This window comes from Hydra viridissima, unplaced genomic scaffold (assembly GCF_058129835.1).
Source record: "Hydra viridissima isolate aposymbiotic clone 2 unplaced genomic scaffold, HvirCarnegie_v1 scaffold_9, whole genome shotgun sequence".
Classification (NCBI taxonomy): domain Eukaryota; kingdom Metazoa; phylum Cnidaria; class Hydrozoa; order Anthoathecata; family Hydridae; genus Hydra; species Hydra viridissima.
Genome location: NW_028324308.1, coordinates 9538000 through 9562914, shown reverse-complemented (window position 1 = coordinate 9562914; position 24915 = coordinate 9538000). Strand labels below are relative to the sequence as shown.

Sequence of the window (24915 nt, the reverse complement as noted above, 5' to 3'; positions counted from 1 at the left end):
ACACACACATATATAAAGGAAGAGGAATTTCATCTTTGATCAAATGTGTTTTGAGTATGAGTAACCATATCATATTGCCATGGAACCTGTCCTTGGGGAGAATTAAAGAAGTCTCAAAATGATTCCCTCACTGCCTTTGCATCATGAGTATAGCTATTTGAGCCTAATTGTTTTTGTAAAAGTGTTATTCCTTGGTAATCAGAAACATCACTTCGCCATTCACCAGCTTGCAATACAGAAGGTGTTTCATAATCAACAAATTTTGAAGGGCAATATTGATTTAATGATTCAAACTGACGACCATGCATAAGGTAGTTATGCAGAGCAGTGGCAGCTTTAGTCACGTTAATTACAATATTTTTTTTGCAATAATTAGTTTGAAAAAAATTCTGCATCTTGCTGCCTAAATACCAAAAGTATTTTCTATTGTTCTGCGTGCACGTGCCAATCTATAGTTATATATTCTTTCCTTTAAAGATAATATTTCTTTAGGGTATGGCTTCATTAAATAGTTTTTGAGGGGAAATGCCTCATCTCCAATTAGAACATATGGCAGTTTTACGCTTGAGCCTATTGGTTCATAAGATTCTGGGATATTTAATAACTTTGATTCAAAAGCAATTCCCATTTTACTATTTCTTAATACACCACCGTCACTGTTTCTACCATCACTGTTTCTACCAATATCAACAAGTGTGAATTCATAGTTTGCATTACAGAACAATAGAGTGAGATTTTTTATAATTAAAGTAGAACGAGCCTGATCTTGAAGGGGCTTGCATAACTATATGTTTCCCATCTATAGCCCCTATGCAATTGAAGAAGTTCCATTTCTTCTCAAATTCCTTTGCTATAGATCTGGTATGTTTCGACTTATTCGAAACATACCATATAGGTCTATTTGTGAAGTACCTCCAAAAATATATCTCAAAGTGATCATTAAACGTTTACTCGCTGCAATTGTCTCGCGTCTGAGGGAAGATTTTGTAATCGCCGGTGCAATTAGACTTAACAAATGTTCATACTTTGTAGGTGTCATTCGAAAAAACTTAAAAAAGAATTCGTGATCGAAAAGTTGCATATCTTTTATAAATAAATTGAATGCTCCTTTTGTTTTTCTTTCTCAAAATGATTTTCTGAGCCAAAACCTTTTTTTATACTTTTGCCTTCTTTTGATTTTTAAATAATTCAGTAATAACAAATGTAAAATTCTTCTGCTAAGAATCGATAACACCGCCATTTTTATTATTTAGCTATCATTACTTAAAAGTGAAAGTTAAAGTAAAGCAAGTTTGACCAGTGCAAATGGAAATGAAAATATACCACTGATCTCAAAATATACCTGGTAGCGTATTCAATTGCCTTTTTAAAAAAAAATTGAAGCCAAATTTGGCCTTCCAAGATGGCGGCGATCGGAGCTCTTAGCGGTGATCTATTTACATTTTATAAGGCTTTTTACAGAAATATTAAAAAAAATTAAATAGAGTTTTAAAAGAAAAGCTAGACTATGAAATAAAGTTTTAATGAATTTAAAGAAATGAAATTATTTCTAAAAAAATCAGACAATTAAAGTAATTATTTTGATACTAAGGTACAAAATATTCGATATACTTTACGATTAAATAATATTTATGCATAATCTATGTACCTTTTAGTTCTTAGTTACTCAATGCAGTGTGCTAGAAGGTTGATAACATGACTGTATGGTAAGCGGCAGTGGTGTCTACTTACAATTTTGACAAATTTTATATTTTCAATTTTTGTAGCAAGATATGTACATGCTGCATGAACTATTAGCTAAGTGCTGTGAGTACACACAACTCAGGGGTTCCTTCTAGGATTATTTAATACATATATGTAATTAATGGATATAGTATTTAATAAAAATATTAAGGTGGCTCACCCCCATTAAGTCTAACTTTTTATTTATAAAGTTTCTAAACTTGTTTTTAATTTTTTATATAAGGAAATTGCATTAAAACTTTAACTTTTCAAAATAAAAATTAAATTTGCATTTTTTGATGCTGAGTCAGCATAATTTGTCTAAAATCTTACCTTATTTAAAACAATGATATCTTGAGTAAAATTTGCACTTATTACACCATATTTTGCCAAATTGTAGCTAAATAGTTGCTTTAGGGCTGGAACTAAAATTTTTTTCAAATGTTAAAAAAAACTAAAATGGCAGCAATAAATGTGCCAAAATCAATTAATAGCCTGTGTCAGTCTGAAAAACTACATTGAAACTAACTCATTTATACTTAAAATGTTACAATTCTAGTTCCAGCCCTCATAAATAAGTTAATACACATACTGTGAAAATTTGAAGAAAAAAGCTTTAACCAAACTGAAGATATTAACGTTTTCGTAAGAAAAACATATTAAAATAAGAAAGTCTTAAAAAACACTATTAAAAAAAAAAACAACAAAAACAAAAAGTTTTTTTTATAAAAAGTTACTAAAAACTGCCACTAGCATAAGAGTTCACATCATCCTTCTCTTTCTCAATGTCTAAATAACCTTCATTTATTGATCTTGTATGTTTTCTTCGTTTTTTGTTAATATCAGTCAATTTTCTTGACATACTTGATTATCACTTTTTATCTTTTTTGTAAGCTCCTTTTTTCGAAATTAACACCTCCAGAAAACCCAAGCATTTTAAAAATGCAACTTAAAGAAGAAAATCCATCATTGTAATTTAAAATAGAAGAATAAACAGATATTCCAAGAATTTTCCTTGCAGTAAAAGTAGTTTTAGGGCATCACTTCCAAATGAAACCACTCAATGACTCTTTGCAGTTTTGTGTCATCCCATGTAAACACTTTCTTAGCGTTTCAGGGTTTGACAATTCTTGAAAAATAGGTTTAATTTCCTCCATAATTGTCACAGGTAAATTAATTTTTTTATCCATAGCTTGTTTTACCCATAACGTTATCTGATTGCCATTTGCACCAACTGTTTTTCACTTTTAAACAAAATTGATGACAAGTGACTTCATATGGAAAGTTTGTACAATGGTAAAGTACAGCTATTACAGAATTTCCTATACTCAGTAGGTTATTTTTATTTTGTCTTATAGCCATTTCAACAAAGTTCTGAATTGTGTCACTAGTTTTGAACTAGAAGCACTTCGATTTATAGATGGTGATGAATAAAATGTACTTTCAAAGTCACAGTTTGGACATTGTATTATAATTCCAATAGAAAATCCCATACCTATAGATTCATTATGAAAAATAGTTAGCTTGCTATTACACTCACTGCATGTAGAATACTGTTCAAATACTTTTTTAATAATTCTAAAGTTACAAATAAAGAAAAAACTGTCAACTTTGGAATCACAATTTGTTGCAGCACTCAAGTCATGTTATTTATTAAGCTTTGATCACTTGTTGTTTCTAATTTCCTGCTACGACCATTTACTTCCTCTGCTCTCCATGTATACCTATTTCCTTGATATTTTCACTTTAAATTTCTAATATTATTTCTTTTGTTTGCCATATCCAGATAGTTTTCAGTTCAGTTACATTGAATTAATGATACAGAGCACATTTTTAAGAAATATTACATTTTACAGAACAGTAGAAAAGCATAATAGATCTAAAATTGAAAAATAGTTCAAAACTTTAAGTTAAAATCTTCAAGAAGTAATGAATAAATTTGTTGTTTACACCGTTGCTATGGCGTTGCTAAGGAGTAGGAAACTGTATTAACCACAATAACGGTATTTTTTATTACTTTTTAAGCATATAATAGTAAAAATATATTATGAATTTTGTACTTCGATGCTTAATATAACATAATTCAAAAAAAAAAAAAAAATTTTTTTTTTGATTTTTAATGGGGGTGAGCCACCTTAAGTACAAAATATTATTTTTAATATATGTTATTTTACTTATATATTATTCTTTGTAATATTTCAGCTCTCAATAATTGAGTCAATTGTTTTTAACTTGTTATTCAAAACAAATGGCGCTACTCGACTTTCTCCCCACCCCCCACCCCCACCCCTAATTTTATGATTGATTCTGATAGAGAATTTCATGCTGATTCATAAAAATATAAAAACATAGACCTGAAAATTAACGGAAAGTGCTCTAATTCGAAGTCAAAGTTGTAAAAAATCCCACTAAAAACCCTAATATTCGCCATTTTGAAAATAATAAGTTAATGAACTTTTAGCTGACAAAAGCAATATATTAATAGCATGGTTTTTACGTTAAAAAAGTCGTTAAAAGATGTTTATCTTGCGCAATTTTTTGTGGCAATGAAAATAGCCGTTTTTTGATTATTAGAGAATAAACTATTTTGCAAGTAATGTACTTTTGTAATAAATTTTAAAAAAGAATTCAACAGTTTTTTTTCCTAAAAGAAGAACTTTTGAAACTCAGTTCATAGTTGTTCTATCACATGTAAAATTTAGAAAATGTAACCTTCAAACCGTTTTTTTTAATAAAAAAAACCAGCGTACAATACAATAATAATTAGCCATCAATTTTTCTACATTCTCAAATTCTACGTTCAAACTTTATTTGAAATCTTCTATTAATTTCATTTCCTTATAACACTTTCGTTACCATACTTTAAAATAATAATGCTAAGGCTTATGGAAACCAGGTCTGTTTATTGCGCAATGTAACGGTAATTAATTTTCGTTAAAAATGAAAGCGTTTTGAAAAAAATGGCGAATATTAGGGTTTTTAGTGGGATTTTTTACAACTTTGCCTTCGAATTAGAGCACTTCCGTTGATTTTCAGGTCTATGTTTTTATATTTTTATGAATCAGCATAAAATTCTCTATCAGAATCAATCATAAAAATTTTTTTTTTTGGGGGGGGGGGAGAGAAAGTTGAGTAGCGCCAAACAAATCATTAAGGGAATGTTTTGATAACATATATTTTGTATGTTATCAAACACTATCATTATTATGTATCTTATCAAAAAATTTATGATACGTAAATTTACAAAAGACTATCTGCATTAAATGTTGGAATGCATTAGTACTTTCTTTTCATTTCAAACAAACCAGTTTTTTAAAATTCAAAGACAGAGGAGGTTTAATTAAACCACCCAGTCGGCACATCTAGTTTCAATTTCGGAATTAAAACCCTTATAAACACGTATTCGTCACGATCCAGGCGTAAACCAAGAACACGGAGATTTCACGGGAATTTTACTGGTGTTTGACACGTCTTTTATGAAGTGTGTTTATTGAGGTTTTAAATACGTGTCTTATAAGGTTTCAAGCACGTATTAATTGAAGTTTCAGTTTGGAACTTAAATCTTGATCAAACACGTGTACGAGACGGGTTAAGCGTAATTAAAAATACGTAGATTTTACGTGAGTTTTACTAATTCTGTCACGTGTTTATAATAAAGTTTCAATCAAGGAAACTTTTAAAATCATTTTAATTTATTAGAATAACTTGTTCGTTTAAGATTATCATTTTCAACGTGCAACTTATTATATTATAGTAAAGAAAATAAATTATCATAAAAAAAGGAACATTAATGTTCCTTTCATTATTTACTAGATTATATTTATAACATAATTCTACTTTTCTTTATTTTCTCCAAACCAAAAAATTAACGCAGCTATATTTCTTCAAAAATTTTACTTCAAAAAAAAAAATTATAAAGATACATGCATATATCTAAATTTAAAAAACGGCAAATAGAAGAAAACGAATAATTCAGTCTCTTTTGGAAGCAACTGCTCTTTTCATTCCTTGCTTTAACCTTTCACTCAAATAAGTTTTTAACTGTTTTTCAGGAACCTTCCATGACACTAAAGACATTAAAATTGTCGACAAAATCAAAGGTAAGTCGTGTGTTAATGACAAATGATCAGTATACTGCTTGTTTGGCACATGGTTACCATACATTAGGTTAATTTTTTATTGTACTACTTCCGTCATGATAGAATCTAAAACTGCATAACAATGCGCTTTTGCATCCTTACAAACAGTTCCAATTGCATCAAATTTTCTTTTTAACTTTTCTCTTATTACATTGTCCTCAAGGCGGTTTTCAAATTTTACTAACTCGTTTGTTGATGAAACCTGTTCAAATGTCACTTCATGCACATCTTTATCTAAAAACTGTTGCAATAGACCAACAGCAATATTGACAGTTTTCTCGATTGTGCTTATTTTCTTTTTCATATCATATTGCGACATAATCATTTTGCGCTGGAATGTGGCATCATCCATTGGATAAATTTCGTTAGTCGGATTTTTCGGTCGACCTCCTTTATTGGTATTTTTTTTTGATGACTCGCCTTTCTCTAGTAGAGAAAAGACAAGTTTTATAATAAATAACAAAAATAAGATCGTTTTCTATTGTTTCGTATTGCTTTATCTAAAGAAATGCATTTTTTAACTAAAGATAAAATTTAACAATAAATATATATATATTTTTTTGCATAAACATTAACTAGAGATTCACGACAAGTATATTTTATTAGCAGTCGTACCAGCAAACAAATCCTCTCTTGTTGGATGTTTCTTTGAAATTGTAGAAATCTTTACCGGTTGACTGGAATCCATCCCAATTATGTTTTGGTGTTTGTGAAAGTGCACATATCCTGGTTTATGATACAACAAATATATATATATATATACACACACACACACACACACACACACACACACACACACACACACACACACACACACACACATACATGCATACATGCATACATGCATACATGCATACATGCATACATGCATACATGCATACATGCATACATACATACATACATACATACATACATACATACATACATACATACATACATACATACATACATACATACATACATACATACATACATACATGTATATATATATAAAATACATACACACATATACACAAATATAAAGTACATACACACACATATATATATCAAATACATACACACACATATATATATATATATATATCAAATACATACACATATATATATATCAAATACATAACATATATATATTAATATATACATTTAAAAATCCTAATGCACACATATCTCACCTGTGCTCATGTTAACGTCACTAGATGCGGTCTGCTTTGTTGATAGCCCCTTACTTTTATCAACAAAAAAACTATCATCATCTTTATTTAGTTTCCGAAGTTTTTGATAGAAAACTTTATCATCACCAAGATTATGTGGTGCCAGTTCGTCTCCTAAAAGATTAAATTTACCAGAACATAATCACCCGAAATATCAAAGTAATTTTTTCATTTTATTAGCTTTTTTATTAAATACAAATAAATATTCACTTTTCCAGATATGGAAGCTAGAGCTTTAATACAAGTATTTTTATCAGCAGTCAAACCAGCAGTTAAATCTTCTCTCATTGGCTTTTTCTTTAAAAATGTAGAAAAATTTACCAGTTGACTAGAGTCCATCTCAATTATGTTTTGTTGCTCATTAAAATGCACATATCCTGGTTTAAAATACATTTACATACATACATGCATGCATGCATGCGTACATACATACATACATACATACATACATACATACATACATACATACATACATACATACATACATACATACATACATACATACATACATACATACATACATACATACATACATACATACATACATGACAGAATTGAATAGACACTCAATAAACCAAAATTTTTATTGAAAATGGTAAATGATACAATAATATTTTTTAAAAATGATTACAACTTGAATAAGTTATACTTAGTTGACATCCTGTTTGCATTTTTCAATGCTAGAACCCTTTTAGGCATGCTAGAAATAAATTCACAAATATCATCTTGAGGAATTTCTTGCCATACTTCATGCAAAAAACTTAAATAATCTGTCTGTGATGATGGCTTTTTATTCTTTTTGTGAAGTTTCCAGTCTAATATGGCCCAGAGGTGTTCAATAGTGTTTATATCAGGTGATTGACTCGGCCATGGCAGTTTCTTAATCTCATTTTGATTTAACCATTTTTGAGTCGCTTTGGCAGTGTAACAAGGTGCTCCATCTTCCATAAATAAGGAATCATGTTGCTCCATCTTTCATAAATAAGTAATCATCCACTTGAGATTATTGGAAGAAGTCCTTCCTGAAATATGGAAACTGTGACTGCAATCTTTTGATGTCAAAGTCTATTCACAAACCTTATCCTTTCTTCATTTGATATTGGGTGGACAAAAAAGTGGCTTCTTTCATGCAGCTCTGCCATAGTAGCCTAGTTTATAAAAATACCAGGCAGCTGTTCTGGGACTGACACCAGGTTATGTTGCTATGTCTGAGGCCTTAAAAAGATGCAATGGTCTGTCAGAAGTCCCAGGACAACTTGACTGTGTTGATGTGCATTTCCTTCCCCTCTCTGGTAAACTGTACAATCACTCTATTTACAGTAGAAAGTGAAACTGAAAGTTTTTCTGATACTTTTCATTGCCTAAATCTACCTTTATGTTGACCAACAATGGGCCTTGGCATGCTTAATCAATTAAAATCTTGGTATATATACCATTTTAATAAAAATTTATTCAAATCATGTATAAAATAAGAATTGAAATACATTTTATCATAGTGTCTATTTAACACTTTCATGTCTGTGCACATTTAAAAATCCTAATGCATATATTTCACCTGTGCTAATGTATGTCACTAGCAGTAATCTGCTTTTTTAATAGATCCCTACCTTTATCAACAAAAACACTATCATTGTTGTCATCAGATCCACTGTGAATGATGGTTTCTTGCTGGCTTTGTCTGATACCAGAACTTTTATATTGTTTACTCACTTTTGTATCTTCTAAGAAAATAAAAAACCCATTTAACATTTATATACTATTTTTGAAATTAGAAAAATAGAATGACAGACAGTTAAATTGTTTACAGAAAACATTTTGCAACAAATTATTACTAGACCTTTTTGCTCTCAATAATGGTTGAGAATGGCCATTTGATATATCACAGTTAGGATATCGACGCAGCTTTGCTTCATCTAAAAAAAACATAAATTTCCAATTTTATCTTTCAAATAACTTTTACATAAAACATGTGAACTAGTACATTTAAATTAAATACAGCACTGCATAATTAATAATGAAATAAATTATTGTACTTTGAAGAACATCTTGTTTGTCATCATAAACTTGAGCTGATTCATTATGCTCATCATGCTCTGTCATATCAGATGAATCATCTTTTGAATAAAAAAAAATTTAACCTTAAATGTTAACTAAACTTGTACAATTAATCATTTAATATATTATTTTATAATATAAAGTCATAAGGACAAATAAATTGATGCTTTATTTTTCTACAGTTTTATATTACTATCAAGATTATTTCTAAGTTAACAAGCTCCATTCAAAGTTAATAGGCTCCACCTACCAGTAGTGTAATTATCGATAAGTAACTATACTACCAATATTTAAACAATTCTATAAGTGTAAAACTTTTAAAAGAAAATTTAATTTAACTTAATTTTACTTATATAGCTTTTATAAACTGAATAAATATATATTAAATAAATTGCTTAAATAAATTGGACAGCAAAACATAATGTATTAAGATTTCATATGAACATAACAGAGTTACTTTAGAAAAAAAACTTCTAACCCAAGCTGTGGGCACAAATGTTCAAAAAGAAAATGAAAATAAGTTTTGAACTCACATATGAAATTGATATCACGATTTGGCCTTTTTTCTCATACAAGTTTCTCAGTATTTTCTTCTTTTTCATTTAAACCAGCTGTTAAAACTTTTGATAGTTCTTCTAATGAATCTAAGATGTAAATATTACTCTTACTATATAGCCATGAAAATATGCTATTTATTTGAAACTATGCAACAGATAATTAAGTAAGCCTTATTTAAAATAATTACTTACCTAAAAACAACCTTATTAAATTGCATAATGTACTTACATATGTGTAAACTAAAATACAAACTTAAATTAAGTTTCTAAATATTGGTAACTTTTTAAAGGATATTGTGAAATAATTAAAGAACAAAGTTTCTTACAACTTGTTTGCTTTAATTTTAGAAGCTGAAAACTAAACCATGATATTTGAGGAGGGGCACATGCTTTAATTAGTTCTTTCACAGGTTTTGGTGACTGTTTTGGATAATATAAAACATTTTCTATTGTATCAATCCAACAGCAAGGAACAATATCTTCAATTTCAATCTGACCTTCTTTCCAAATTGCAATGCAATATCTATTTATATTGGTCATTCTAAAACAAAATGTTAAATATTTAAAACTTAACATATGAATTTTACTGAACAATTAATTATCAATGATGAATTATAAACAATTGTATGAACTTATATAAAATGAATAATTTTACATATACACTAAAACATGTCAAATAATTAATTTACAAAATGCAAATAATAATGAATTTTTGGTTCAAAAGTTCAATTAGACAAGCATCTAGTCTATAACGGATTCAACTGGCACAAAAATAATTCCATTTTGAAGATATTTCATGGCATACAACTTCTGTGCAACATCACATCTTTTCATTTTCACAATTTTTCTTTTTTGTTTTTCAATATCTGAGCAGTAAAGAATACCAAGCTCCCTACTATTAATCGGCTGATCAAAAAATGATTTCAGTTTTTTTGGATGAACTATTTTGCAAATTAAAAGCTGGCTTTCACCATTTCCATTAAAACTAATTGTTTCACAATAGTTGCCAGTTACATCAATAAAAAACTTATCTCTTTTCTGTAAGTGATATTTTAACTTTTTTATACTCTTTATGACAGTTAATAACATTTGAAATTGCATGTTCTTCGATTCGTCTCACTGCTGAAACAACAGGATTGTTTTTGGCTCCCTGTACTATACGCTTCAAATGCTGCAAATAATTTTCAAATGGAAAACAAGAAATATGTGCTAAAGTACAAGAGAAGTATTTCACATCATCAGCAATATGAAGTAAGTTGTGTACATTATAAGTCACAAATGACTGACCACAGAGAACCTTGCTGTTTGCAACAAAAGTTTCAAGAAGGTCTTGGGTAAAAGGAAGCAAACTGTTTCTTCTAGTAAAATTTTCAATATGCAAAATTTTAATTGCAATTGAAAATGCCAAAAAAAGGTCATACAGATCCTTTGAAATTTTGTTTTTTAAAACCACCATTCCAGTATACAAAACAAATTGTCTGAATTCTGTAGCTTTCCATCTTTCAAGTTGTAATAAACTGCGAGGACACCTTGCAAACTGTGAAAGTGTACACTCTGATATGTTAAGTAAATTTTTTGAAATAGATTCTATGTTGCCAAAACTAAGCCAGACATTTCTAGGGCCAGATTTTAAAAAACATAAGAATCGTCTACAAACACCTAAAAAAACAAGGTGCATAGAATCTAATCGAAAATCTTTAATGATGTCAATTCCATTTAACAGAAGAAGAGGACTATCAGAGAGTTTGTGATTTGGATAACATCATTTACGAAATTCTATATCAGTTCTCAATTTTCCATCAGTTTTTAAATAAACTATTCTATGATTTTCTGATGTTGCCTCTACTGTGCATCTTTCACAACCAAACTTTGCAGTGTGTCCTGCTACACATTTAATAAATGCTCGCACAGGTGCATCACAAATAAATGAGCGAACACGAAATGGCAATTCAATATTATTAATAGAAATTCCATGCTGGTGCATAAAGTTAGCTTCATTAACAAAGTCACTTAGAAATTGATCAAGATGAGACGGCTTATAATTACCACTGTACAAAGCAACCACAAATGGCTGGTCAATTAAACCAACCACTCTACATAAAATTGGCCAAAATTGTAAATTTGATGACTTATGTACAGGTAAGCCGTCAATATTAATGTCCACTTCAACAGACCTGATTTCTTTAATGCTTCTTTGAAAAATTGATAAAATACCCTTTCGTAATCCAAGGTAAACATATTTTCCATTACATTTATCAACAACATTAACATTACAAGGCGTACATAGTAAAGTGCGAGAATCTTTTGGGATGTCTTCTTGATGAAAACGACCACTAATTCGTATCAAGTTTAACAACTCATCAAAATGCTCTCTTTGGAGTTTGCATTTTACTGCCCATTTGGTAAGATCCGATAAAAATTCATGCACAGTTTGCTTAATTAAACATCTATCTTCATTTTCTGAGCTTGAACTTTCAAAAGGATCAAATTCTTCCAAGGAATCAAAATGAGAATGACTACTTGAATTTAAAGTTATCATAGGGGAATCATTGTGTGAACACTTTGAAATATTACTCTCACTATCCTCTGACATTTCTTCTGAGAAATCAGATTGAGAATGAGAACTTGATGAAGATAAATTTCCAGCAAAAGCTGCTCGGTATTTTTTCATATATTCTTTCATATATGATGCTGAATTTGCTCTCTTCATTTTTGTTAAATTAATTGCTAATTTTACAGCATTAATTACTAAAACTTATAAAATGTTAAAAGAAAAAAAAGAAAAAAGCCTAATTATTAGAAAAAATATAAATATAGGAAACAAAAAAAAATAATTTTAGATAATTTTTAAAGATGATCATCAATTAATTGCTAAAACATCAATAATTTGATAATATGCATGTTATCATATTATCTATAATATTGCCATATTACCGATATACACATATTACCATATTATTGAGAATATATTAACATCCAACTACTGTTATAACATTCAACAATTTATTGCTTACATGCAACAAACTAATGTACATTATAGCAACAACAACAAAAAAATATTTACCAGAAATATAGATATATTTCTAAAATATTGCATAGGCTTGGTCTAAAATCTACATTAGGCAACAAATGTACGAAAACCAGAAACATTAAAGTCTAATACATAAAAAAAAAACTGTAATTACTTAACACATAAATATATATGTAATAACATATTTTCTGACAAATATTTCCCAAAATGTACTCTAAGTATACTGTTGAACCTTCAAGAAAATATAAAATAAAGCAGCTGTAGCTTTCTTGCAGGGAACACAACTTTGCAATTTTAAATCTTCTTTACTCATTGAAAACTCTGCTCTTCAAAAGTTTCGCCTTGAATTTATACTTTTAAAAATGCCTCAAATAAGTTCATAAAAAAAACCGCTAAATCTATATTTATAGAATTTTAGGAAAACTACGTCTGTATCCACTTTCCTTAATTGCTTCCGCGCGTAAATCAACTTTTAAATATTCGCGTGTTTTTATTACTGGTTCACAACCATTACAAAAACCTGTTACAAAATCATTCTACGATTCTGCAACGGTGAAACCATCCATAAAAGCAGAATATTCTATTAAATACATCACAATTATAATTGGTGTTTCGGTAAAAAGAGCAAGTTTATTTCTCGGATTGAAAACAGATTCTTGAAACGTGTTATTCCCTATGTTTTAGCGGGTTTTAAACACGTAACAGAAACCACGCGTAACATATCGCCGAGTTGTGCCGACTGGGCAACTTAAAGTGTTGCTATCATATGCGAAGAAACTGAAAGATGTTTCCAAAGGTTGCTTGCCTCAATAAATGGCAACCTTCTAAATGATATAGGAATTCAAAATGCCATTTCTGGTGCTGTTTTGAGATCAGTTGATTACTCAAAAATATTTAATGAACAAACTTCTCATATGTTTGACTCAGCTAAACTTATTGATTAAACTTATTTCAAAAAACTATGCAAAAATATATCTTTATCACCTGGGTAAAAAACAAACAGCCAAAATAGCTGGAAAAAAGCTTAGGAAGCAATTAACAAAACTTATCCTATTCAAAAACCAATCAAACATATTTTTATGATATGATATGATATATATATGTGTATATATATGTGTATGTATATATATATATATATATATACATGTATATGTATATAATAATGTATGTATGTATATGTATATAATAACTCTAGAAGGAACCTCTGAGTTGTGTGTAATTACAGCGCTCAGCTAATTATTCATGCAGCATTTTTAAATTTTTAGTGCCTATCTGATGAACTAATGCCTAAAAAACATTTTATCTTAAAAATAAAATCAGCTGCCTACCATGCTGTTGTGTTATTAACCTTCTAGCACACAGCATTGGGTAGTTAAGAACTAATAGGTACATAAATTATATAACAAATGCTAACTATTTGAAACTTGAGATTTCTGCACAAGCAAACAAATACTTTTTCTTTACTTTTATTAAACAAACTAAATTTAAGCAAATTAAAATTAAAATTTGTACTTAGTTTTACTGAGAATTTTTATTTTATTATATTTATTCTAAAAAACGGAAAACAGAAAGTTAATATAGAGCAATTTATTGTAAGAATATGTTTTGTTAAATAAAAAAATATTTATATTTGAAATTTATGTAAATATGTAATATTCCGTTATTTTTATGAAAAAAATCTTATATTAAACAGAAAAACTAGATTTTTATTAGAAAATTATATTTATCAATATTTGAGCTTAAGATATAAAACTTGATTATCATCAGTTTTTTAATTTTCATATCACCATTCCTTAACTCCGCCGCCATCTTGGGAGGCCAAAACTGGCTTCAAAAAATTTTTTAGTATACGCTATCCAGTTATATTTTGAGATCAGTGATATATCCCATCCGATCTGTCCAAATTCGTTTTTTTTCCCATCCCTTTCCCTTTCCCGTAGCAAAAAAGGATGAGTGGAAACCCACCTTTAAGCCCTTTTAACAAAAAACCAAAACTTTTAGACACTGTACAGGCTAGAGAAAACTTTTGACAGACACCTTTTTAACACAAAATGATGGAGCTATCCTTTGAATATACAAACTTGCAAAAAAGTCAATTTTGTAAAAATGTGACTTCCGCCCTTTTAATATTCACCGATTCAATTATTATAAACAAAACTATTGAGTAGAAGTGATGAATGTAAGTGAAACGTAACTTAGTAAAATTTGTTTCTTGGGTATCAAGTAGTTTTCTTTGCTAAATATTTTCTAGCATATAATAATTAACCATTGTTTAAAAACATTTTTTTTTAAATCCGCTCTTAAATACCAATTTTAATTTGTTTGAATAAAAAATGTTAACGTTGCATTTATTATAAATCAATAGTGGTTAATAATATTTGTAATAATAGAGTTAATTCTCTACTTTTTGGATCGAGGTTTTTGACTGAGGTTTCGGCGTCATCCGCATATAGCTTTCCAAAATATGAAAGCCATCTGATTTTAGCCTTTACACATATTTAGCTTATTCATTTTACCAAATTGGGGTCACATCTCTATGGCATTTATATGCGCTAACTAGCTTTATTTGAGAAATATAATCACGGGCCTTTGTGAGAAAAGAAAAATCTCTTGCAAGCTTTTTACTGGAAACAACTTCTGCTGTAAAAGCGCATTTTGGATGGACAAAGGAAAGAGTAACTTTATTGAGTTTGAAAGGAAACTTTTAAACCTTAAAATTACTCAGACTTAGCCGTGACTCTCATAATATTATCGAATTTATTGCACAAGCCTTTGTAAATCAAGTTCCACTTGAATAGCTTCCAACTCATACATCATTAAAGCAAATTGTAACAATGCTTGCCAATCTTAGGTGAATTTATTTCCTGGTTACAGTAGCTATAATTTATTTTTTTTACAGTGTAGTTAATCCTGTATAAATTTGAGTCTTTAAGTAAATTATGTACTTAACAGAAAGAGATATGTTTTCAATTAAGAGTAGGATTTTGGAGTTTTATGTAAGTTACATCTAACTGACTATTTATAAAAAACTTTTTTAATGTTACATTAGCTCTGTGGGATTCAGAATGGAAAAATGCTTGAAAAATTAAGCATTTAAAAACATCGCCCAGCGCGATGGATCATCATAATTATTTGATTCTAATCTGAAATATCAATTGCAAGGTTTTTGTTTAGTAAGCTATCAATAAGTCATACTGTTTAAATCATAAGATGATAAAAAAAAACTTTGCGTACATATTGCGTTTAACTTTTTTTTTTTTTTTTTTTTTTTTATCATTAAACCAATTTAAAAAGAATTTTAATAGGTTAAAGATATTGAATTGAATATTATTGACGAAACAAATCGAAGTACTTAGGAGATTTCTGTCTTATAACGTTCATGAAAAGTACAGTTTATGAAGTAAATATGTTTGAGAGAATCCATTTATATGTAGTCATGTTTATAATATCAAATGCAATAGCAAGTAAAAGTATTTGGAAATACAATAATATTAGTTTATATTGTGAAGTACATCAGTTTCAAAAAGAAATTTCACGAATTGGTTGTAAACCAGAAATATTCCATGTTCAAGCATGTTTAGGAGTTTGCGGTTCATTTCAAAGACCACTTCAAGATGTTCCCTATTTTGAGGGTATATGTCAAAATTGTTGTGCAGTATCTACAAAAACAAAACATTTCCAATTAAGCACATGCAGTTCGGAAATTAGTGCGGATGTATATATTGAAGAGGCAGTCCATTGCTCTTGTTGCAAATCTGAACTTTGCTAATTAAATTATTGTTGGCATTAATCGTTGTTATCTTGGATCTTCCTAATACTAAATTTACAAGAAATACTCACAAAGGAATTTTTTTTTATATGCTAGTAATAAATAGTTTTTGTGAATATAAAGGGGAACTTTTTTTGTTTTTATTTTATATACTTTAACAATGTGTTATGACGCTATTAGGGTAGAAATAATCAAACCAACTTTACTGATTGCATTACAATCTTCGGTATAGTTTACCAAAATGTTAATGTAAATTAGCTTTTAAAGAGTTAAACGTATGATTCTCCTTCATGATAATTTGTCATTTAAAAATCACTTCAAAAACTTGTGAAATTGATATATCTTACTTATATTTTAAAAGTTTAGAGAGTTTATTGTGCTATTTTATTGATCCCAGGAAACAAAAAGTTGTCTAAAAGGCGTCCTTTTAAAGATTTATAAGATCTTTTAATAGCTTTATTAGATGACGGTTTTAGGACCTCTTATTAAAGAACGCTTAATAATATCTCAAAACGGTCTATAATGTCCGCATATAAGACGTTTTACTTCAGATATTGAAGAGACTTTTCTTAAAGATCACTTTGATAGTCTGCAATATCTCTTGAAAGAAGTTCAATTATGGTATGACAATATCTAAACCAATTCCCTCGAAAGATGTTATTCTGACAGTGTTTTGACTATTGGAAAACCTACAGAAAGAAAGATTGTTTAAGTGGTAGACAGGAGATATGTAGATATATGCAAAAATAATAGAATAAAAAATTATTTAAATCATTTTGAATATAAAACACAAAAGTCTTTGGGTTTTTAAAAGGATCCTTTTGGCAACTTTGATGTCTATTAAGAATATATAAAAGTTCGTAAACGACTTTTAGATAAACTTCAGAAATAATCCTCCATTTTATAATAAAAGTCCTCCGTTTTATAATTGGAGTCAAAACTTTCATCAGTGCAATCGGAAGAAAAATTGAATGGTCTATAATCATCAAATTCTGTTAAAAGATTTAATATTCTTTTGTTTGACTACTCATATTTTTTTCGTTAAACACAGTTTCCATTTTTTATTGGTAGAGAGAACTAAAACTGTTAAATTCTTGACATATTACTCAAACACCCTTTTAACCCACTTATGATGCTTCACTCGCCTCATGTAGTTCTGCGATTGAATTAGATTGTATGGCTACTTCTAATATGAAAAAATGTTAATATTCTTTTTAAAATTTACATTTCTAATTGAAATAAGTTTCTGCTTGATATAATTCTGGTCCGATTTTTCAATTTTTTGCAAAAGTTTTAACAGTCGTTTTAAAGTTCTAGTCCAGTGTTGCATTCGTTTTAAAATTGACATTTCTAATGGGATTAAATATCTATTCGGTGTATTTCTAGCCTAATTCTCCAAGTTCTAGCCTTGACTTATATAATTAAAATAAGTGAGAATTCTTGCTTTGTGTCAATATTCGTTTAAAAGTGGACATTTCTTATTGAATATAATAATTATTCAAGGAAGGTTTAAACTGTCTTAGTGCAATTTTAGTCCAGTTCTCAATTTTTTTGAATAATAGTAATAGTAATAGTAATAATAATATCAGTACTAGTAATAGTATAATGATCATAATACTAATCATAACTATATTAACCATTATCATAATAATTACAATAATGATAATCTTCATTATTTAATAACCTTGAATAAATCTCAAATCAATTTGGTGTTTCGGTAGTTTGTTATGGGTGGAGATGGCTATAATTTGCTAAGGTTATTGTACTTTTTTATTGAATGTTGGTTTTTTCGAATTATTCAGTTAATTTGTTCCTGGCATAATTTCTTAAATGGAATAGAGTCGCACGGTAAGTGTTGGATGTTCATTAGGCTATGCCAAGTATAATTTATTTTTTGAGTTGCTTATTGTATGTTAACTTTGTGGTGTTTTTCTTGAATGAAGGATAAGAAATGGAAAAACAAGAAAAAAAAAAAAAAAAAGGGGGGGGGGGGGGAGAAGGCGAATTACCTAAGAAGAAGAGAGCGAGTTTGAAGGTCTGTGGATCTGTGCAGGGCCGTAGTGAGATCAAAAATCCTTTCGGGCAAGGAGAAAAAATGCCGCCTCAAATTTAATAATTTTTTTAATGTTTAATTTGATTCAAATTTTGATAAACCTACTTAAAGCACATTTAAAATCAACTTTAAATCGTGCTTTGTGGTTGAAAGTCATTAAAAAAATTACCAGGCATTAGTTTTTTTAATAAATATTAAAATTAGACACATTCAAATAAAATTTATTTTTCTAGCTTTCAATTATGTAAAGTTATCAATAATTTCATCGTAACACAGAGACTTTGCCAGGGGATTTTCAATTGACAAAATGGCAAGATTAGTCAAACGTTCTTGACCCATGGAGGATCTTAGATAATTTTTCAAAAGTTTAAGTTTGCTAAAGCTACGTTCACATGATGCCACAGTGACGGGTAGTGTGAGAGAGATTCTAAGAGCAATTTCAATGAAAGGGTATGCCTCAGTCAAAGAATAGGTGTGCATAAATTGCAAGATTTTCAATGGATTTGTGTTTTTTAAATCTGGAATCAGGACACTGGCTTGAAACTTAAAGCTTTCAATTTCAGATAAAAATTCATTAGCATTAAGATCACGAACATATTTTTGACAAAGTTTATCTCCACATTTCTTCAGATCTTCAACTGACATACTTGCAAGAGAGTTGCCATTTGGAAACTCAAAATCTGATGAAATCTTAGCCATTGTTTCAAATCTCCAGTGCAATTGGGTAATTATACTGTCAAAGACAATATTACTATTAATTTCAAAATCTTTTTCTGGAGGTATGTGTGAACTTTATTCCCTTGTTTCATCATCAAACATCCTTTTTGCTTTTCGTTTTCTTTCGATTGGAAAGCTAGCATCAATGTCAAGATCTTTTGATATTATTTCAGCTTTTTTCATGCTGTTATGAATACCCCTGTCTCGAAGGTTTTGTATAGAAGCAATCAGACCATGCAATATCAATTGTCATATTTTTTTATTGTAAGCTGCGATTCTCTTTGTCAATTAATGTAAGTATCATGTTCCAAAGGTCAAGCCAGCAAAGAAACTCAAAATCAACTTGAATCAAAATCTCTCTAGCTCCGGACCTTGTTTCAGCATTTAGCAGAGAATCATTACTAATTTCCTGTAAAACATTGCAAAAATTTGTGATTTGATTATTTAATGAATGGATAGCCTTCTTTTTGGCAGACCAGCGTGTTTCACTTTGACTTTTTAGGGTGACTTCAAGTGTTTTCATCAGTTTGTCCCATCTGGTAGTAGAACTTGAGAAGATATCGAATATTTTTTGAACCTTTCCAAATAATGTAATCATAAATGGGGAAACTTCTGCTGAATGGACTCCTACAAGATTTAGAGTGTGAGCTGCGCAAGGCACATACCGTGCTAAATCATTTTTTGCAGTTATTTGGGCTTGAACACCAGAATATTTTCCAGACATGTTGGCTCCATTGTCATAACCCTGACCTCGGCAATCTTCGATGTTTAATTCATCTTTATTTAAGCTGAATAATATTTCTGAAGCCAGACCAACTCCGGTTTTTTGATGAGACTCAATGAAATCCAGAAAACTCTCTTAAATAGAACATTCTCCATCAGTGACATAAACATCGGATTATTTCTGCCATTTGTTCTTTGTGAGAGAGATCAGGAGTGCAATCAAATAAAATTGAATAATATTTGGCTTTTTTAATTCTCGTGACTATCTCGCTTTTCACCTTTCTGCCAAGAAGTTCAATTAGTTCATTCTGAATTTTTGGGGAAAAGTAACTAACAGATTTCTGCTTAAGTTTAACATTCGTAATGTGTTCCGCTAAAGGATGATGATAGCTTGCTATTAGTTCAATTGTGTTGAGAAAGATTCCACTGTTTGGCTCACCAATAATATTGAAACTGCCTCAAAAAGCCAAATTTTTCTCAGCGCAGAACATAATTGAATCTATAACAACTTTTAGAATATTTCACCACTTTTCTTTTTCAGTTTGGATGGCATTTTGAATGTCTTTGTCTAAAGATCTTCCCTCTCTCAGATTTTTTTCCATTTCTTTCCATGAAGTGAAACACTTTCAATGTTCACAGCTATTCTCGTGTTCAGGGATTCAAGGGTTTAGTTGTTTCCTTTCTGAAAAACCTTTTGATGTATCTGCAAACTTGCTTGTCTTTGTGTTTGAAAAAAGGATACATGGAAAGCAAAACAAAGAATTTTTTGATGAACTGTATAACAACCATTGACGATTAACTTTTTCCCCATTAGGAAGATTTTTTTCAAACCAACTAGAACTGAAATGTCGGTTTTCTGATGATGTTGTTGTGGTAGGATAGACTTCTCTCTTGTCTTGTTTAGCACCATGTTCAACCAAAGAACATCTTAGACTGTCATTAATTTTGGGTCAAGTTGGTGGATCATCAAACTTGAATTCTAACAGATTTGTTGTAATTGCATTTTGGTTGACTTCATTGTTTTGCAGTAACTGTTCATCATCACATCAAAAAAAACTGGACTTTTTTGTGTTGTAAAAATAAAAATAAACTATATCAACATTGTTTCCATTGCAATATTGCAAATGACATGGCTTAGTTTGCTAAGTTTTTTAATTAAATTTATTTGTGATTTTGACTTGAAAATCCATCAATAAAAATATTTTTACCTGGTTGTTCTGTTTGATCTTCGCTTTATTTAATCCATTTTGCAAACACCTTTTGTAATTTTTTGTCACTTTCAAGTCGTTACTTTTTTAACTTTTTGAAAGCTGAACCAGATAGCTTTATTCTTTTTTTTGATGGTGACATAATAGATTTTAAAACTTTTATTTCAAAATATTTTACTTTTCTTGGCAAAGAAAGAATGAAAGTTTCTGTGTGCGACTAGGTGTAATCAATAAATATAAATGCAATTATTTTGCCTCGATTTCTTTTTTAAAAGTTCTCAAGTCAAAAAACTGTGAGTTAAAATTATTTTCATTAAAAAATTGCAAATCTGGGTCGTAAAAGTCATTAATTAAAACAATATTTGTAGTTTTGAAAACATTGAAGTGTTGCGTTCCAAAATCTATTGTTTGTTTAGCCATTTGTAAGAGTAATTAATTCTTACGCTTAAAAAAAAAATTAAGTTATTTTTTAAATTCGCGACAATTAATTTAGTTATATTTAGTCGTTGCGTATTTACCTTGATTGCGCAGTTTTTTCACTTCTTCCCATAGTTTCTTTCTCTCTTCCATAGCTTCTTTAGCGAAATCTTCGTTAATATATATTCCACTGCCTTTCAGATTTTGTTTTAATTATTTAATTTTTTTTTAATTAATGTTTTAATTTCACTTTGGATATTACTTTAATTTGCATGAAGGTGCGAAAAAAATTATGAAGCGTGTCCAAAGATTTTGAAACGCTGATTAAAATTATTTTGGTGTTGAGGCGTCTTTAAAACATTTCATATATTAAAAAATGTTTATTAAAATTTGAAATTTGCCGCCTTGCTAATTTGCCGCCCATGGCTGTGGCCTCGTTCGCCACCCCTTCACTACGGCTCTGGATCTGTGATCTCTTAGTTCCAAAAGTTGAGTTTTTTTTGCTAACTGCCATGAGTGCGTTGGATAAATGCAGTCTATATTCATTTGGGCATACAATCAGTGACTCTCAAGGTCAATATGGTTGATTGATATCAACTTTGCAAAGTCTAGAGCTTTCTGGGGCTGTATATCGATGCTGATTATGAAATGCTAATGACTAAAAAATCTACATTGATCTAATCAAAAATGAGTTAGTTCTTTATATGCATATATACAGTATTAGACAAACATTTGCAACCAAATAATGCTAATTTAGTTTCTTTATATAAAAGTGCTGCATTTTTTCAATTTAGAGAAATACCTATGTAACTGTTTAGAGACAAAGTTCTTCAAGTTTTATTCATCACAAAGTTCATTATTTGTACACGAAAAATAATAAATTAATCAAAAGTATTTAAAAAAATTGATTTTCTTCTGGACAAAACAAGTGCAACTCGACAAAAAGTTGACCAAGCTGTATTTCGCTATCAATATTTCGTGGCGAATCCTTTGTTGTCGATCACAGCCTTGCATCTTCGAGGTATAGATTCGATCAGGTGATCAATAAAACTTTGTGGAATCGCTGCCCAGGCTTTTTGGATTTGTTCAAACAGTTGATCCTTATTACGAACACCTTCACGATAAATTATGCGGTTGACGATCTCCCACAGGTTCTCGATAGGGTTGAGATCCGGAGATTGAGGCGGCCAATCCATCACCGATAGGTGGTTATCTTGAAACCACTGCTTGACTACTTTTGCAGTGTGCTTTGGATCGTTGTCTTGCTGAAAAACCCATTTTATTGGCATATTCCATTCAGCATGAGGTAACATAACATCTTACAGGATATTTTTATACATGAAACGGTCCATTATTCCATCGTTTCGATGCATTGGACCTAGACCGTTAGCAGAAAAACACCCCCAGACCATTACATTGCCTCCACCATGCTTCACGGTCTTATGGCACTAACGTGAATCGAGGCGTTTTCCGGCCGGTCGACGTACACGGCAAATTCTCACTGAACAGGACAGTTCGCCATTTCTGTACATTCCAATCAATATGAGATGTAGCAAACAGGAATCTTTTCTTCTGGTTTTTTAGTGAAGTCAGCGGTTTCTTTGCAGGGCGTCGAGAAAACAATCCGGCTTCAATAGCACGTCGTTTGATTGTTCGGTCCGATACAGGCAGCTCTAATTGCTTTTGTATCTCGACTGATGATATCCAGGGATCCTTCTTGACGGATCTGACGATCATAGAATCCTCTCTAGAAGTGGTGGAACGCGGTCTTCCACCTTTGTTATCTGCTGCCAACTTCCCCGTAGAACGATATTTAGAACATAGTCTTGATACGGTCCATTTTTTAACGTGATATTTATCACAAATACTTTTTTGTGACATTCCACTTACGTAATCTTCAATAATTTTCTTTCTTAGTTCCAATTCAAGACTGTCCGGAGCCAATTTTGCACTTGAAGTCATAAAAATAATAAAAATAAATAATCACGCTTCTCAAGGCTTATCGTGTTACATTTACCTTGTGATGATACAATAATGCTCTGTGGAACACAACGTCTTGGTTGGATGTGGACTGTATTGATGTAATGAAACACTTGTTGTATTTCACTTCTTGTTATGATGTTCTTCGATAAAACACTTTGATAAAACTCACTTCGATAAACTGTCTTGATAATACTGACTGATTGACTTCCATATACTGACTGAATTACATGTCGATTTACATGTCTCTTATATAGTAAAATGAACCTGTGTGAACCTGTTCTGGAAGATTCTAGATGCTTCTTTTCAATGCTTCTGGAAGCTTCTGGATGCGTATGGATGCTTCTGAATGTTTCTGGATATTTCTGGATGCTACTGGATGCTTCCAGATGCTTCTTCTGGAAACTTCTGCAAGCTTCTGCATGCTTCTGGAAACTTCTGGAAACTTCTGAATACTTCCTTTAATTATTAAAAAACTTCCGTGACGTTGACACGGACCAGACTTAAAAAAATGAAACAAACCAAAAAAGTTGCACTTGTTTTGTCCGCTGCAAAATGGCACTTGTCAACGAAATTCTGCCTGTGTGCTGTCACCTGTCAGCTGATTGCTCATGTCATGGCATGCTATGACTCCAGACTCCTGAACTGTTTGCTGTGGTAGTATAGTTCGTTTCGTTTTTAAGACTTGTAAAATTAGGAACACTTTTTAGCATTGTTCGATGTTGGTTGCAAATGTTTTGTCCTATACTGTATATATATATATATATATATATATATATATATATATATATATATATATATATATATATATATATATATATATATATATATATATATATATATATATATATATAATTACATTTAATATACTGTAAGAGAAAAATATCAGACTATTGGATTAACATATGTATTGGACTTCAAATACCAGAGCAAAAATAGAATTCCGATATTCGATAACTATCGGACTAATTAAAAACCATCTGACAAAAAATCTGACTATCCTAAAATGTTATTTATTTGAAGAGAAATACTTTGATAATGAAATGTTTCATTAATTAATTTTATTATTTCGTCAAAGTTAAATTTCTGAAAACAATTACTGATAAATATTTGACATCTAGCTTATAGACAGCCTCCTATAAATCACAATCAGACCTGTTAGCACAGTGAGCTCGTGGAGTGATGAAGAAGAGGCGATAATGCTTCAGACCTCTAGCTATGTGGTGATAATGCTTGAGATCGGCCAGTTTTTCCAATAAAAAAAGTTGAGGCCTGAAGCTCTCAACCAGAGAGATAGTTAGGCATAGGCAAAGTAGTTCATCTTACTTCGTTC

General features: G+C 30.1%; 2 protein-coding genes and 1 long non-coding RNA gene across 7 annotated transcripts; 1 reads left to right on the top strand and 2 right to left on the bottom strand.

Moving 5' to 3' along the window:
- Positions 1-113: 113 nt before the first annotated feature.
- Positions 114-1039, bottom strand: LOC149883931 (uncharacterized). The gene is made up of 3 exons (XM_090098666.1): positions 889-1039; positions 412-765; positions 114-334 (listed from the first exon to the last, which is right to left on the bottom strand). The coding sequence occupies exons 1-3, from the start codon at positions 1037-1039 to the stop codon at positions 114-116; spliced, it is 726 nt and encodes a 241-aa protein (XP_089954792.1).
- Positions 1040-1252: 213 nt separating this feature from the next.
- LOC149883930 (uncharacterized) lies at positions 1253-2465 on the top strand. The gene is made up of 2 exons (XR_016455645.1): positions 1253-1427; positions 1656-2465. It is a non-coding gene; the product is annotated as an uncharacterized LOC149883930 (long non-coding RNA).
- Positions 2466-5601: 3136 nt separating this feature from the next.
- LOC145201049 (uncharacterized) lies at positions 5602-10369 on the bottom strand. 5 transcript variants are annotated; one of them, XR_016455644.1, is made up of 9 exons: positions 10011-10369; positions 9661-9771; positions 9106-9186; positions 8905-8985; positions 8680-8793; positions 7283-7449; positions 7034-7186; positions 6477-6587; positions 5602-6287 (listed from the first exon to the last, which is right to left on the bottom strand). XR_016455644.1 is itself a non-coding variant. In XM_090097741.1 (8 exons), exons 3-8 carry the CDS (start codon positions 9170-9172, stop codon positions 5899-5901), a joined length of 915 nt encoding a protein of 304 aa, XP_089953867.1. In that variant the 5' UTR covers positions 9173-9186; positions 9661-9771; positions 10011-10369; the 3' UTR covers positions 5602-5898. The 5 variants fall into 5 exon arrangements, 4 of the variants coding, with proteins under 4 accessions (XP_089953867.1, XP_089953871.1, XP_089953870.1 ...); XM_090097741.1 differs by lacking the exon at positions 7283-7449; XM_090097745.1 differs by lacking the exon at positions 7283-7449 and having other exon boundaries at positions 8910-8985.
- Positions 10370-24915: the final 14546 nt, after the last annotated feature.

Excerpts from the sequence above, each read along its gene's own strand:
- LOC149883931 (XM_090098666.1), bottom strand. The coding sequence starts at position 1,039 with ATGACACCTACAAAGTATGAACATTTGTTAAGTCTAATTGCACCGGCG. Across the intron at positions 766-888 it reads TTCACAAATAGACCTATATG|ATCAGGCTCGTTCTACTTTA; the intron begins GTATGTTTCGAA and ends AGCCCCTTCAAG. Across the intron at positions 335-411 it reads AACAATAGAAAATACTTTTG|CTGCCACTGCTCTGCATAAC; the intron begins GTATTTAGGCAG and ends ACGTGACTAAAG.
- LOC145201049 (XM_090097741.1), bottom strand. The coding sequence starts at position 9,172 with ATGACAGAGCATGATGAGCATAATGAATCAGCTCAAGTTTATGATGAC. Across the intron at positions 8,794-8,904 it reads ATTGAGAGCAAAAAGGTCTA|AAGATACAAAAGTGAGTAAA; the intron begins GTAATAATTTGT and ends TTATTTTCTTAG. Across the intron at positions 7,187-8,679 it reads TAGTGTTTTTGTTGATAAAG|GAGACGAACTGGCACCACAT; the intron begins GTAGGGATCTAT and ends TTAATCTTTTAG.